Genomic DNA, 15,685 nt, shown 5'->3' with positions numbered 1-15,685 from the left:
GTGTGTCAACTATGTCTTATATTTATCTGTATGGCATTTTTATTGTACTTTCTTGGCTGTTTGAAAAAGCAGGTGATAAATGATTAAAAATTATTTTGTCAGATGGTCTTGGAAAAGATAAACTGGCCTTCACAGGACCAAGAGGAAGAGAGTGATGTATCTTTGGAAGATGCATGTAGGATCACAGGATACCTTCGCACGTTCATTGAGAATGGTAAGTAGATGTGTAATTAATGTAAGAGTCCTCCCAGGTTGTTTAACTGGAGGTCTGTTTTATATTGTACTGATTTTACAAATTAATAACATAAACATGTACTTTCTTCTCTCCTGTGGTAGCCTCACCAAACCTACTTGGGAAACTTGTGCGGTTTTGGGTGGGCTGGGATGTACTTCCCAGACAGTTGGATGTTGAAGTGGTGGAGAGCAGCTTCCCTGGGTCATCCACCTGCTTTCATCTCCTTAAACTCCCAGCACATTGCAAAGACTATAATATCTTCGAAAGAGACATCCTTGCTGCTATCTGGAGTGTTGATACTGGTTTTGGATTGGTCTAAGGAGTGTGCATGTGTTACTGTCCCCCAGTTCAGCATATCATAACTGTAGAAAATGTTTTGCCTTTGGCTATTTAAAAACTGTTATCGTTCCTGGGGAAAAAATGCAACTAGTTCAGTTAAAAATCATTTGAGTGAGACCAAAAGTAGCACATAGTTCTGTCAGTGTGCAACCCTTGTCAAAAAAGGAAAAACCCAAGTGTAATTAATAACATTAATAATGGATGCATTCCATTTAGACAATAGTTCAGCACTCGGGTACTGCGCCTGCTGGGTCACTGTTATTTCTTATTGGGACAACTGATGAAATGCAGCCAATGTCAGCATTATCATGTACACCTGTACTTTTCCTGCATTGACTTTGAATTCAAAAGAACTCCATTGAAAAAGAGTCCATTGTTTAAAGTGAGACACCCTGAGTTCTTGTTCTTTTATCTTCTTCTGAAAGAGGGTAGAAAAGCAGATTGTTGTGCTGCCTGATTCGCAGAATGTCTCTTTATTTACATTTCAGCTAAATGTTTTAGAACAAGAAATCTTTACAACAGGACAGTTATTGTGGTTTATGAATGTTAGATAACCATAAGAATTAAACATGTTTTAACCTTCTAGATGTTCGTGAGCATGTTGTACATTACAGAAGGTATTTTATATGAAGACTGTTGATAATAAAATACATAAAAACACTTGATGTCCTGCCCTTACCATTTGTCAAATGTAAATTTCATTATGTTTGTTATACAAGTACAAAAAATACAAATCTCATTTATAATCGTTAAATGTATAGCAAACTCACTACCCCTTGCTTCTCCATTTAGCTTGAACCTTGTGAATTTGGAATTTACTGGAGCATTTCTGACAACAGGCTCACAGTTTGTATGTAGACATCCAACACATTGGACAGAGGACCGTCAGGCTCTGGTAGACTTTCTACTTCCTGCTCAGTCAGCGAGCGCTGCAGTTCAACTTCAGGGACAACAACATCTGGATGTCGATGACCACATGGTCCAGGCCAGTCAACTCCATACTCTATGTCAACCTGTAATTACAGGAGATACAGTTACAGGGTCTGTTCTACCAGAATCAGTGATTGTATTCATTATCTAAAGACATGAAAGCCGTCCTCAAACTGTGTAACTGGTAACTTAATAAAACCTAGTTTTAAAATAACTGGTTGAACGTATCAAATTCTCAATTCAACATTGTAGCAACAATTTTAAAGCTCCATTTAGTTACTGGATATCAAACTACTTTAGTAGTTTGGTCATTGACATAAGTGTGGCTGAGTGCCTTATTTCCTCTTACAATATTCGATTCATGACGTGCATCACTTTATTCTCTAAAACCTATTTTCTGAGTATATTTTCAGTGTATTGAAATAATATGTTTTCTTTTATGTTTTGCAATCTCAAACCTCTATTTAAACTATTTAAAATGGTACTTTATCGATAACTTCAAAACACTTCATCTTATGTTCAAAACATTTCAAATAAACCTATTTTAAAAATTAATTTTGAAATGTAAATACAAAACATAACCACAAAATAATGTGTTAGCCACCGTAGAAACTCAGGGTTACTTACTAAAGATTTTAGGTCGAATAAATACTAGGAAATAATAAATATAGTTGGTTGTGCAACCTGACATTTACTAAAAGAATGTAAAAAAGTGAATTAAAACACTTTGAAATATTATTTAACAAATGAGACTTATGTAAACATTATTCTACAGATGCAGCCGTGCAGAACAGAACTTTGGAGTGGTCTGTCCCTGCATTAACAATTGAAACACTTGTATAATATTAGATAAGGTGGTTAGGATGTTGACTATTATGTAGGACAGTCATACAAAAAAATTCAAACCTGCATGGGGTCTTGCGGTGCCTCACGCTCATGGCGAGTCCACAGTTGAAGTGGGGACCGATTTCCCTCAGTGCTCAGCCGGTGGCAGTTCCAGCCATGCTGGAAAACCTCAAGGTGTTTCTGGATGTGAGGCAGAAAGCACCAGTGTAGAGCATACAGGTGAACTTCGCTGTCAGGATTGAGAAAGCCCTCTCTCTCAAGGTTTGTGAAGATTGTGTAGAACAGATCAAGCACTCCCACGTAAACGTCTCTCCAGAGTCTCTCTATTCTGATTGAAAAAAGTAAGACTGTTTATCATTACGTCATTCCAAATTACTGGTGTGAAAACAACCTAACAGTAACCAATGATGGACATAATCCACAGATCTGTTTAAAAATGCATTTTGAGTACAAAAGAAAAGGAGGCATCTGGGTTACAAATGTTACCTTTGATTATGGACACTCCTGCCAGCAATATGGGAACTCCTGTTAAGTCCTCTGTTAGTCACCATGTAGCGTGCAACAGCAACATTTTCCCCTCCTTTATCTGACCTCACACGAGATGGCACACCGTAGACATCCACAGCTTCTAGAAAGCTTCTCAAGACTGTTGCTGCACGGTTGTTGGTGGCGGCATGCAGGTACACAATGAGACGACTAAAACCGTCAACACCACCATGCACAACGAAACGCCATCTGAAATATTTATGTATGGACATATATTAAGAGCAACCACTACATGTACCATGGATCTCTTACCCCTTTTCCATCAAGACATTTCCAGGATTCAAACTGGATTCAATGTATGGTTCTGTAAAGTGTTTTGAATTAAAGTAGTTAGCTATCTATCTCGTTTTCAACATATTATTTACTGTGCTGAGGTTTCTATGATATTTTGTAAAACTCGTTGAAGTTGTTACTATTCTTCAGATAGCCTACCTTATCAATTTATGATTGCCATCAATGTGCCACAAACTGTTAGGCGCTGGTACAGAGTACCTCCTGCGCCTTCGAGGGTTAAGCTGGAGGGTGCGCATCAAAACTCCATGGGGATCCATGCGACGCATTGATTCCTGCACACGCTGTCCTATAATATGCAAAAAGGGACACAAAATTAGGTTTACTCAAAAACAAGTTGACCCTCTCCTAAAATGTAGCCTGGCAGTAAATGAAGCATCTTTTCTCCCCACATTCTAAGCAGTGTTCATTTTGGCAACCAATTTTAATTTAATTTATGTCTTAGTCTTTTGACTAAAATGCATATTAGTTTAGTGAGTCACATTTTATTCATTTGAATTATCGTTAGTTGTAGTCTAGTTTTATTCCACAAAGTTTTTGTATGTTTTAGTCTATGAAATCCATATAGGTTATGGTCTATGGTCAGGTTAATGAAATCAGTACAGAAACCTTTCATCAAGCACACAGGTAATTTTTGATGCACAATAATCCTAAAGTTTTCTCCTGTAGTACTTCCAACTAGAGTCTAAACTACATGCATGGGTCAGCTGTTTCTCTCTCTCTCTCTCACTCTCTCTGACTCTCTCTCTCTGACCTTCCCAATCAGATGAATGGGTATGACTCCAATCACTTACTCTGTATGCGAATGCCTTTTGCATGCAGGTGCCCAGCCATCATTTTGTACCCACAGTTGGGATGGTGCTGAAGAATTTGGGTGACAGTTTCATCCAGATCCTTGTCCTCCAATGGCGTTAATAGATCGTGGACTCTGATCATAAAGAAAACCATATGGTTAACATTACACAAATACGACAACAGTACAAACAAAACACAGTGATCACAACAGGCCAGTTGTTTTTTCATTAGCTTAGCTGCAATTAAAATTGAAACCAGAGATAGCTGACATTTTTGCCTGATAAATGGAGGCAGCTGTCTAACATCTTTACCATCTCTGTTGCTGTCACAGTCAGCAGGCGACAGCAGACACTGTGGTCGAAAAGTCCAAAAATTACCACAACACCCCCACCGCACCCCTCCATTTGGTGGAGGACGCCACTAAAATACAACAGAAGAAAATGACCATCGAAATCAATGGCTAATGTAGCTAGCTTCGGCGTGCTAGTCGACAGCCTCGGAAGCTAATAACCAGCCTTGACAGCCGATCCAAAGGGTTGTACTGTTAGAAGCATGACCCTGGTCGAATGAATAGGCGGCTGCTCATCTACAACCGCCGGGCTCTCAGTTACCAGCGCTTGGCTTATCATTGAACAGATCAGTAGCTGGCTTCGGCAAGGATATAGCCTCCCTCAGCCTCTCAATAGTCTTAATTTTGTCCCTATCCCTGCGCCACATGCATATCTCTAAAGGTGACTTCAAACTTCTGCAGCCTGCTTAAGACTAAAGGACTAGGCAGAATTATGATTATTACCTTATCCCATACTGCCCCATCCTCCGACGAATTGTTCTCTCGCACACTCCGAACAACCGCGCAATGTCTCCAGCCGTGTGCCCCATAAGGAGGTGAACTTTAATTATATCTGGAGGTAGAAGGTACGATGGACGTCCTATCGTCGCTTCCTCCGTCTCCGACAGGACGTGAAGCTGGTGGGCGACTTCTTGAAGGCTATCTAGCACTACTAAGTCAACCTCATAATCCATGTCAGCGTTGAGCTGAACTAAATCCTCCAATAATCTTTCCAGACGAAACTGAAGGTAGTCATTGGGTGCGTTGTTCTCAAAATCATTCGCCAAAGATCTTAGATCATTGGCAATGGCTCGAGTAAAGGTTTCCATGACTACGTGAAACAAGCTCGACAACTTTTGGTTAGCTAAGCGGCTTGTGGCGCAGCGGGCTCAAGGTATTAAGGCAAAGTTCAAGTCAAGGCAGTAGTAGTAGATCCAATCACACCGATATAACCAATCCCAATTCAGAGTGACTAAGGACCACCCACTCAATTTACATATTTCCTTTTCCTCGTCGGACAGGGACACAGAAATAAATGATGTGGAAATATAGAAATTCATAAATGTAGAAATAATAAATACATAAATAAATGCGGAAATGTAGAAATAAGTAAATAAATAAATATGGAAATGTAGAAATAAATAAATAAATGTAGAAGTAAATAAATAAATAAATGTAGAAATAAATAAATAAATAAATATAAAAATATATAAATAGCCTATTTCATGACCAAAATGTATTTATTTTGGCTTTGGTTTAAGTATTAATCTAATTATTTTTACATTTATTCATTTATCTATCTATTTACTTATTTATTTATTTATTTATGCTTATGTCATTTTTTGTCCTTCATAAACTTAGCTCCACTTTAACCTCTTCAACGGTGTGAGGAGACCAATAAAGGTTAATTACCCAGCGACAGCAGGACGATGCTTTTCGAAAAAGAGAGGGATATCATAAAGAAACGAATGATGGTGAAGGTAATAAAACAACAAAGCCGGCGGAGTGGGTAACATTTGATAAATACACACTTTAGCTACATAAAGCTAGAGTTGTTCTAGCTAACGTCTGAACACAAGATGGCGCCATTGATAACCATTAAACCCAAGAGCCTCTGGCCTTCTGTCTCCTGAAAACAGCATCAAATTACCGGAAATTACTTGAAAATGTGTGTTTAAAAACTGAAATTCATGATGTTTTTTTTTTAAACCAGTTATTTTTAGGCTCATTTCCTTTTTCCACCTTGCAATGTAGTTTGATGCTTCTATCTGAACAAGTCCAGCCAAGATATTTTTTTCTTGTAGGTGAAAATGTAAAATGTGTTTTGCCGGTGTGTGAACACTTTTGTTGTCTGCCTTTTCTAATGGGCAGAGTGCACTGTTTTGATTTCACCTCTCAGCATGAGAGAACATTAAATATTTGACAACAGGCCTCTGTAAGAACTGAAACCCGCATGTAAAGTAAGTCCTGTCAAGCTGCTTCTTTATACCATCCATTACTGAGTTCAAAACATTTGACAAAGTCACTATTAGTTGAATAACTTGCCATAAATCATAAAATAGGACACCTTTATATTTACTATTCTGACTTCTGACTACTGACATGTTATTTTGAGTGACACCCAAATAAAAGCATGTTTTCATAGAGCGATCGGCAGAAGCATGATTGTTTGTCAGTATTTGGCCAGAACAGTACAGCTTATAATCTCTTCATTCTGCACTTAATGTTTGTTTTTCATTTTTTCTACTGGCGCTCTGCAGTGATGCAGTGCTGTCCCTTTATTAGTCATACGATGTCCCAATGCTGGCATCTATGCCTCCTGTCTTTCCCTCTTTTCCCCCTAATCTCCCCTTCATTGTGCATCTCATTTTCTCTCTTTCTCTCTCTCACGTTTTTGTTCCAGCGTCATCCCCCAAGGTGACATTCCTTCCTTCACAGACACTGCAGATGTTCCTCGCTTTGTTCTGGAGGGCCTGAGTGTGGATAAGAGATGAGAGAAGAGATGCAGACCGGCAGAATGAAGAGAGGGAGAACCAAGGGAGGAAATGAGGTTGTGAAAGAGGAGGGGACTGACGAGATTATGAAGAGGAATGGAGGAATCTACAGTGTTGATTCACTGCTAAAATCAGTAAGGCACCAAGCATACACACACCACATGTGCCGACAGATTTGTTCTGGTAAAATTAAAAAAATTAAGCGTCAACATCAAGAGAATACGCTGTCTCAACAGATGCTTACCTGACTAACAAGTTTCATCTTCATTAGTACTGATGATTAGCACAGCAGTCACATCACAGGGAGGCAAAGTGAAGGTTCGGTATAGTCATCAGTAAATACTGCAAGTATCTGGGACAGAGTTTCTAAATTTAGGGATCAGGGAAATGGGGAAACAAGAGATGTTGAAAGAAAGGGACAGCTGGAAAAAAGAGACAGCTTTGGACAGTGAGGGGCAAAGGAAGAGGGATGGAGGATGTCGTAAGTTACACTGAGGAGGATGAATCCAAGCAGTTCTCTGCTAAGACTGTAGAAATGCTGCTGCATTTGTGATGGAAGCCCAGTGACAAAACCTGTTATTAAGGCTCTTACTCATAATAATAGAGTGACAGAACTGTCATATTTCAGATTCTTGCTGAGTCATAAACAGACTAATGATCAGAGACTGACTTTTCAGTCTTCCGTTCCACAAAATTATTGTGTGAAGTATTGTGATTAGTTGGTCTGTAGTAACTACAGGTTATGAAAATCTTCCAGGTTGTTACACTGAAACACGATGTAGCATTTTGTTCTGTATTGCTTATATTGTCTTCATTTCCACTCTTTTAAGTGTCTGACAACAGAATACACCATCAAGTTCTTTTAGCAGATAATATGCATCCAAACAAACATGTATAAAAAACATTTTCTTCTGCAATCAAACTTCCAGATATGTGAAAATCAATATCCGATAACCGCAAAAACACATGCATGATAAATGTATAAACCGACACAGTGAACTGAGAGATATGAAGTCTTGGATAGATCACATTTTTAATACAGATTCTCTTCTGTTCTATATAATAACACATAATATAAATCTTATACAATACTAATATTTCTCTATACACATGGTCATTAATGTACAGTACAGTGTACACACTTACAGTATTAACACAAATACACTTACTTCTCTTTACAGTTACTTTCCAACTCACTCAGAGTTTATCACAATGGCTGATTTTCTGTCCGGCAGATGATTGTGATGATTTTTTTGTTACTAAAACCCATAACAGACACTTCAATATTTACATCCCTGAAAAATGTACATGAATACGCAAGAATTATTGTCTTCTTTCTGGCTCACAAATAGTGTAAAAGAGGTGAGAATGAAGGAGATAGCCCAAAGCCCAAGAAGCTCTCCCATACAAAGTTTGAAATGTACTGTATCTACCTACTTACATAAATCTTTACTTACTGTAACACCCATAATACAACAGCTGATTGAGGGCTGGTTTATTGTTTCATGTCCAGCAAGTTTGGATATGAGACATGAAGCCCTGAGGAGAAAGAGAGACACAGATATATTGTAATATGTCCAGGACTCAGTCCAGAAGTGGACAGTGGCCTGTCAGCCTATGCAGTCATCCAAAGTGCTGCCAAAAGCAGTGACTCTGCCCTCCAGAGCTCAAACAGCTTACACAAGGATATGTCCCCTGTGAGAGGTTGGGATTTCTCTGCCTTGAGACGCTAGTTTATCATCAGTGACACACAAGTTTTCACAAAATCTTGCCCTTTGATTTCCTCTTTAAAAAATCGAAGTGATACAATATCAGTAGAATTACAGTGAATTGTGTTGTTACAATTGCTCCTGGTAAGTTGCTTTCGCTATTCAAAGGAATATTCATTCCCTTTCTTCTCCCTCCCCTCTGTTATCTCAACCATTAATAGAAAACCAACAATTCTTTGTTCACATTCTTTTTGTTCACATCCTAGGGGTCATTGCTTTGCTCATGATTTATTGCACATAATCATGGACGCGCACACGTTCATTTATCCATTTACGCATACATGCACGCATGCAAACACACAAACAAACACAATCACACACCCTCCCCTCCGTCATAATGACTTAAGTTGATTTTGAAAAGAAAAATAAAGTCATGCCTTTCCTTCTTAACTTCCACACATTCTTCCAAAATGTGGTGCTTAAATGAAATCTGAATTGGGTTTTTTTTTGCAGTTCTTTCCTGGTAGTTGAGCCTGTAAACTTTGAATCTGAATGCTTGCATTTACCCGCCATTTATTTGCTGTACCAGTAACAGTATGCACAAACACTGTCACTCTGATATATTGTTGTAAACATACAGCAGGACATTCAGCACCATGAGGATATATTAATAACTCAATTAAGGCATGAACAAAAATAAGGGAAAGAAAGAGAAACCTTGACTTCCATTTATATCTTACTCTCTGAGAATATATGTGCAGGTAGATATTGGTGTGCTTTCACAGATATTAACTAATATAGATTAAGTGTGTGTGTATGTGTACGTGTATGTGTCCATCTGTCTATCTGTGCATATGTACATGCACATGCAAGTTAAAAGTGCACACAGGAGCAATAATTTATGCATTTGCTGTTATCCAACCCTTACTACACGTGGGGTATACACAAGTATTTGCAGTATCCCTGGCTAAGGTGTCATGATGCTTGGCCAGTGTTGCCATGGAGACACGGTGGCCAAATTGTCAGTCAGACGTGGACTAATGAGGGCATGTGAAAGGAGAGCAGAAATCAGGCTCTAATTAGAGCTCGGGACTCACCTGTCTCCACATCTGCATGGAACCACAGGTCATCTGATTTGTCCTGACCTTTGTAAACTAACTGGTTCTCATTTTTCTCACATGATTATACACACAATCCATCTCTAGCAAACTGGTAAGATACATACAATTCTTCATATTCACACACACACCCACACATGCAAACAGACTCTGAAGACCAGCCTCATTCCCTCACTGCCTCTGTGAGGCATCGATCAGTGCCATCGCTGGCCTCCACCCGTGGCTTGCGAGTCTTCCTCTGGCCTCCCCCCTCCACCCAGGAGTTATGAATAACTGTCCCTCCGCTGGGAGCCGGGTCCACCTGTAAAAGGGACACTACCCTTTTCTTGACACGTGTTTTGAGGGCACGTCGTAGCTTTTGCCTTGTGAAAGCGTAGAGCAGAGGATGAAAAATAGTGGTTCCATAAGCCATGGCCAAGAAGCAGAGGCGCAGGCGCACCAGGCCATCGCTGGGACCCATACACAGGATCAGAATGTTGACTGCAGACAGAGGGGCCCAGCAGCCCATGAAGGTGGATATGATGAGGAGGGACATTTTGAGGACACGCCGTTGCCGTTCTCGACGGTCCCTGTGTCTGCGCACTGCCCTCCTGAGGGCAATAATGGCAGAAACGGAAGCCTGCACACCCATGGAGGAGGCCGGCAGGTGTGTGGTGGCTTGGTTCTGCGTTGAGGCTGAAGCTGGGGTCGGAGAAGCAGGGGTGGCTGGTGTGGTGGCGATGGGTGTGGTGGCAGCAGTACTGACAGTGGTGACTGTTGCTCCACTGTCAGACATACCCTGGGGCAGTGGGGAGATTGCTGGGGGCGATGTTGGTGTAGGTGTGGGTGAGGGGATGAGAGGAGGATGGCTGAGGTTCTGGTTCTGGTTGGAGGACACCACCTCTGTCGGCAGGCTCAGGTCTTTTCTTTTCTGCCTCCTGCAGCGTATCCTGCAGGTGGAGTCCTTTGTACGTGTACCTCTCATCATGTGAGAGCCAATGCGAATGTTGAGGGCCTGTAGGATCCTGGAGTAGGTGAACAACATGACGACCACAGCGATAAAGAAGCATGGCACTTGGAGTAACAAGTGGTAATACATAGCCAGGCCTGTGTAATACCCTTGCCCTCCTACACACAGCAGTGTCCTGTTCTGCCATACTGGACGCTGGTGGTGTGAAGGGGTGGATGGATGAGTTGAGGGGAAAGGGGAGGGAGAGAGAGAGGAAAAAATTGGGATTAGTCCAGTTGTGAGTTCAGAGCCATTTTTCTGCCCTTCTGGCTCCAAATCCTCGCTGGCCTGAGCCCTCGAAGAGAAGAAGTCCCCCTCAAGGAAGGGCAGGAAGAAAACAGCCAGAGACACAGCCCACACTGCAGCCAGGAGCAGAGCTGCACGCCTTGGGGTCAGCAGGCGACTGGCTGGACGGACTGAGATGTCGTATCTGTCCAAACTGATCACCAGCACATTGACAGCTGTGGCCACACTAGTGAAAGTGACACAAGCCTCGTGGAAGCAGCAAAGCGTGGCCAGGCTGCTGACTCCACTTCCATTAGCTGGTAGCAAGATCACAGCCACAGTCAGTGGCAGACACAGCACGCAGACCAGTATGTCCAGCACATGGAGGTTGACTGTGACCAGATTGCTGACTGAATCCACAAGGTTGGACTGGGCACAGTAAAGCACAAGCACAGTCAGGTTGCTGCTGAAGCCCAACACTAGCTCTAGTATCAGCACAGTGGTCAAAGACACCTGGAAGCCAAGAGGGTAGGGTGTGCTCCAGCCCTCCTCCGCCCCCACCTCGCCCCCTCCATCCAGCAGGCCTACCCCCTGACCATCGCTGGTCTCCAGGAGGTCACGATAGCCTTCGGTCTCCATTGACGCCACAGCACTCCTTCATACATAGCAACAGTGGCCGCCACACCAGACCATGCTCTGTCTTTCCTGTTCCTCTGGCTCGAGCGAGACAGCAATGGGGATGATGGCCAGATCTGTGGTTGATTCTGTGACAGAAAAAGAAACAAGCTATAGTAAGAAAAAGATAGACACTCTCATATTTACTCAAAAATAAAACCGTACGACAAGTACAAGTCAGACTTGTCAGATTTCACAAGTGAAGGAAAGCTATGAGTTGACACAGCGAGGTGAAAGTGATCTTGGCAGTAGATCTGAGTCACGGGGTGCAGTTCAAGCTGCTGCTGATGACCCATGATGTCTCCCTGAGCTCAGGCAGTTAGACGACAACATACTCTGCATAAACAACAGCAACAGCTCAGAGAGGAATTGGAGCAGTGTGTCTCTTGGGAGAAATTTGCAGGTGTAAGTGCATTAAGCAGGGACTCAGCAGGCTCCTTGTGCAGTCAACACATTTTAACAAACCACGGGGGATTTATTTCCTGACTGTGCTTACAGTTCATGCGCTATGCTGAATTCTGGTATAAAGATGTAACCATGCTTGTCATGAGCATGAGTGGGTGGATGTTTGATTCATTATTACATAAGATGGGTCAGAACGAAGCTTGGAGGGTAAACTGTGGAAACTCCAGAAATCAACAGTACCTCAACTGTTAACATGGCAGTGACACACTACACATGTTCACATTATGTACTTCCTGTCGAGATGTTCCTATACCATTTTTTCCTTCCTGAAACAGATCCCGATACCCAGAATCCAGTACTTGATGTTACCAACTACCCCTCCAAAAACACCTATATTATTGATACCCATATTATTGCTAGAAAAGCATTGATTACAGACATTTTCCAGCTTTGACTTACTTTAAACTCTCCGTTACCACCAGAGTGTTGATGTTTGTTATCCTTACATAATAATTTACCTGAAGCTAGATGGGGGGTATAGTAAACATGGTATGGGGCGGCTGTGGCTCAGTGGTAGAGTCGGTTGTCTTTCAATCGGAAGGTCGGAGGTTCGATCCCCAGCTCCCTCAGGCTACATGTCAAAGTGTCCTTGGGCAAGACACTGAACCCCAAATTGCTCCCAGTGGCATAGCCAACGGGTATGAATGTGATAACTGATTGACAGTTGGGCACTTTACGTAGCAGCCTCTGCCATCAGTGTGTGAATGGGTGAATGTGATATGTAGTGTAAAAGCAGCTTTGAGTGGTCGCAAAGACTAGAAAAGCGCTATATAAGTACAGTCTATTTACCATGGTATTGGATCATTGCGTTGACAGGTGTAACATGCTAATACCCAATATCACATTTAAGGCTGTATCAGAGGCCGATAGCCAAATAACTACTCTATCAACCTGTATCTGTTCCTATGTGATTTGAAACCCACTTTGTGAAGGCAATTATACCTGTACAAATCCAGTAAATGCCAATTCAAAAAGTCCTCCTCTTAAATCCTGCATTTCATTTTGTCCACAAGCTCTACCTGAAAGAGGAGAGGTGGCAGGGACATTGTTGGGCTGGTAGAGAGAGACCGTGCAGTGCATGTCAACATAGCAGGCACCCAACTGAGTGTGGCAGCAGTTAATAGTTCTCACAGGGAGACGTAATGAAGACGAATGGATCAATGATCCACAGACAGTGGCACATAAACAAAGCTATCAGAGATAGACCGGCTCCCCTGGCATCTTCTCCCGACACCCCCTCTTTTTCATCTGCTCTCCTACATCCATTCTCACTCTGTTCCCTTTCCAGTTTACTGGCTGAGACAGGCTACTTTGCATGTAGAGCATGTTATTCATGGCTGGTTGGATGTTCCCTTGTGCTTGGCAAAGAATTATACAAAGTGTTTCTTGATTAAATAGAAGACCCCTGGTAAGAAAATCAGTTCCTTCAGCCTCTGAACCGAGAGCTACAGGTATGTCCTCACTGGCAGCATTGACCCTAGCCTCTGCTGTCAACCTTTCCACTGCCACGGCTCGCTTGTTGGCACCCTCTCATTTGCCCTTTTCCCTTTGTGTTATTTCACAGTTCTTGTCATTTGTCATGTGGAAAAGACCTCCAGGCAGAACGGGACTCAGCGTGGACCAGTGGTCTATCTTAATCCACTAATGGGTTCCATGGGGTTTGCGGTGTTGCTGGAACATTGATTTAAAGCATCATCGATCTGCCAATTTAACAAGCCGGAGGCAGGGGAGCACAGAAACACACTCCCTATCTCATCTTCTCACGGGTACCTGTGGTCTCTTTTGAGGACTGCATAAGATAGTTGCAAGGAAATTAGATGTACTACCTTCTTTAATCACCAACTGCAGTTATAAAAACTGCTGTATTATTTACCCCAGCACAGGTCACAGTGATAACGATTATAAGGAGTGTGTGACATCACTGAACAAAGGTTGTGTGTTTGTTGCATCCCTAAAATATTGAATCAAATCTTCAGCTGAGAAAGACGTTTTGCCGTCTGTGTTGCAAAATCACTGTGTAATAATATTATTTTTGCAGAAATGGTCCCGGGAGTGAAAATATTTGAATCTAGATCCCCCCTGTGTCTGAGACCATTTATACTGAGCACCAATCACGCGTATATTCAGTGGGCTTTGACTTTAAGACGCCATTAAGATCCATTGCTTTCACAGGCTTTGTTCAATATGGTTGACATTATGGTAGTATGGTGCTATGGAGAATCACGGCACAAACAAAGGGACCCTTAATATTTAACAGTCAATCATTTACATTAATCACAGGGGCAATAAACATGTCAATACTGCATTGACCAAGTTGTGTCTTCCATCGCGTCAGAATCAATGTCATCTCTTTAAGCATGCGGGTGCATACAAGGAATTTTACATTGCTCTCAATATACAGACACACAAATTGACATACTGCACATCAAACAAGGACAAATTAGACAAAGCTAACAAACACTTTACACTTAAAAATATATGTTTATATATCTATATATTCAGCACTTATAGGCAGGAGTGCAATGGAGATTGCAAAGGTGCTGAGATATATAATGAATCAGGTTGCTATACAAGATGTAGATGGTTTGCATTTACAGACTCTGTGAATTTGCCTTTGATCCAATGATAATGTACAGTGTACATGAAAAAGACGAGGGTGAGGGTTGTTTGAAACACTTCACCAAATGAATATCAGGCACTAAATTGTGTGCTACTTTGGATATAAAAATACATAAGTGTTTAATATGAAAGCCTACCATGATTGACAAAAACTATCATCATGTGTGATCTAATTTTAAACGATAATGTGAAATCAAAACAAAGACATTTTAAGTTTGTTCTTATTGACAAGAGTAAAATAATCTCCGGTATTGTGCAGCCGCTGATTTGATCGGTCTCATCAGACAAGCAGCCATCATCTGCTTCACTCAACAGTCCTGCCAATGATTATGAGGGAGTGAGTGTGCACTGGTGAAATGAGCGGGCTGAAAAGCTTTCAACAACAGTAATTTATGCTATTCTATGACTAAGAAAAACAATGAGCCAAAATCAGTCCTGTGATAATGGCTACTTAGTACTGTGTGATGAACAAGTAAGAGATATAAAGGGCCATAGACAAAAAAAATCGGTGTTAGCGTTTGGTTTGGGGGCAGGACAAAATGTCATAGTCCCTTTATATGAACGGCTGTGACTTTGACCTGCGGTCAGGAGAAGTCACAATATTTTAGCATTTACGGCACGAGAGGGAAAAAGAAAAAGAAAATATGTAGGCAGGGTGGTGAACTTTGGGTTGTTTTTTCTACTGATCACCAGGACTTGTGACTCGCAGTGGGAATATTAAATCCTCAGGTGCATTTGAATTTGCGGACCTGTCTTATACAATTTGTGGTCCTGGTGAATGAAAGTCAGGCTGCACAGAAGGTTATGTCAGTGCACTGCAGTCTGCTGTGTTTTATCATATTGTGGCATGCAAGTTGGTGCACTTTGAAGTTGCATCTTGCGACAGAAATTAGCCAGGATAAAGGGGAAACGTAAGTACCATGAATTATGCCCAACCTTGGTGTCATTGACAAGTCGACAGAAGGGAAGAGGGCTGAGTCAGCTGAGGCCATGTGCTTCAAAACATGCTGTATTCATGCTGAAATAACCAAAACAACAGGCATTATAATCTGAAAGTAACTGACAGCTCCACATTGGTACA

General features: G+C 41.6%; 1 protein-coding gene and 1 long non-coding RNA gene across 2 annotated transcripts; both read right to left on the bottom strand.

Moving 5' to 3' along the window:
• Window positions 1-1,028: 1,028 nt before the first annotated feature.
• On the bottom strand, window positions 1,029-3,162 carry LOC138606419 (uncharacterized). The gene is made up of 3 exons (XR_011309350.1): window positions 2,837-3,162; window positions 2,411-2,678; window positions 1,029-1,587 (listed from the first exon to the last, which is right to left on the bottom strand). It is a non-coding gene; the product is annotated as an uncharacterized lncRNA (long non-coding RNA).
• Window positions 3,163-7,592: 4,430 nt separating this feature from the next.
• LOC138606614 (G-protein coupled receptor 22) lies at window positions 7,593-11,484 on the bottom strand. Its single transcript, XM_069679096.1, has one exon. The coding sequence runs from the start codon at window positions 11,482-11,484 to the stop codon at window positions 9,796-9,798; it is 1,689 nt and encodes a 562-aa protein (XP_069535197.1). The 3' UTR covers window positions 7,593-9,795.
• Between the last annotated feature and the right edge of the window lie 4,201 nt (window positions 11,485-15,685).

Source organism: Semicossyphus pulcher, unplaced genomic scaffold, assembly GCF_022749685.1.
Source record: "Semicossyphus pulcher isolate SPU_LCO1_2020_fin unplaced genomic scaffold, fSemPul1.0.p SCAF_3, whole genome shotgun sequence".
Lineage (NCBI taxonomy): Eukaryota > Metazoa > Chordata > Actinopteri > Labriformes > Labridae > Semicossyphus > Semicossyphus pulcher.
The sequence above is the reverse complement of the archived record's forward strand: the minus strand, read 5'-3'. Positions and strand labels throughout refer to the sequence as shown.

What these genes read in the sequence shown, in the direction of transcription:
- LOC138606614 (XM_069679096.1), bottom strand. Translation starts at nt 11,484, where the DNA reads ATGGAGACCGAAGGCTATCGTGACCTCCTGGAGACCAGCGATGGTCAG.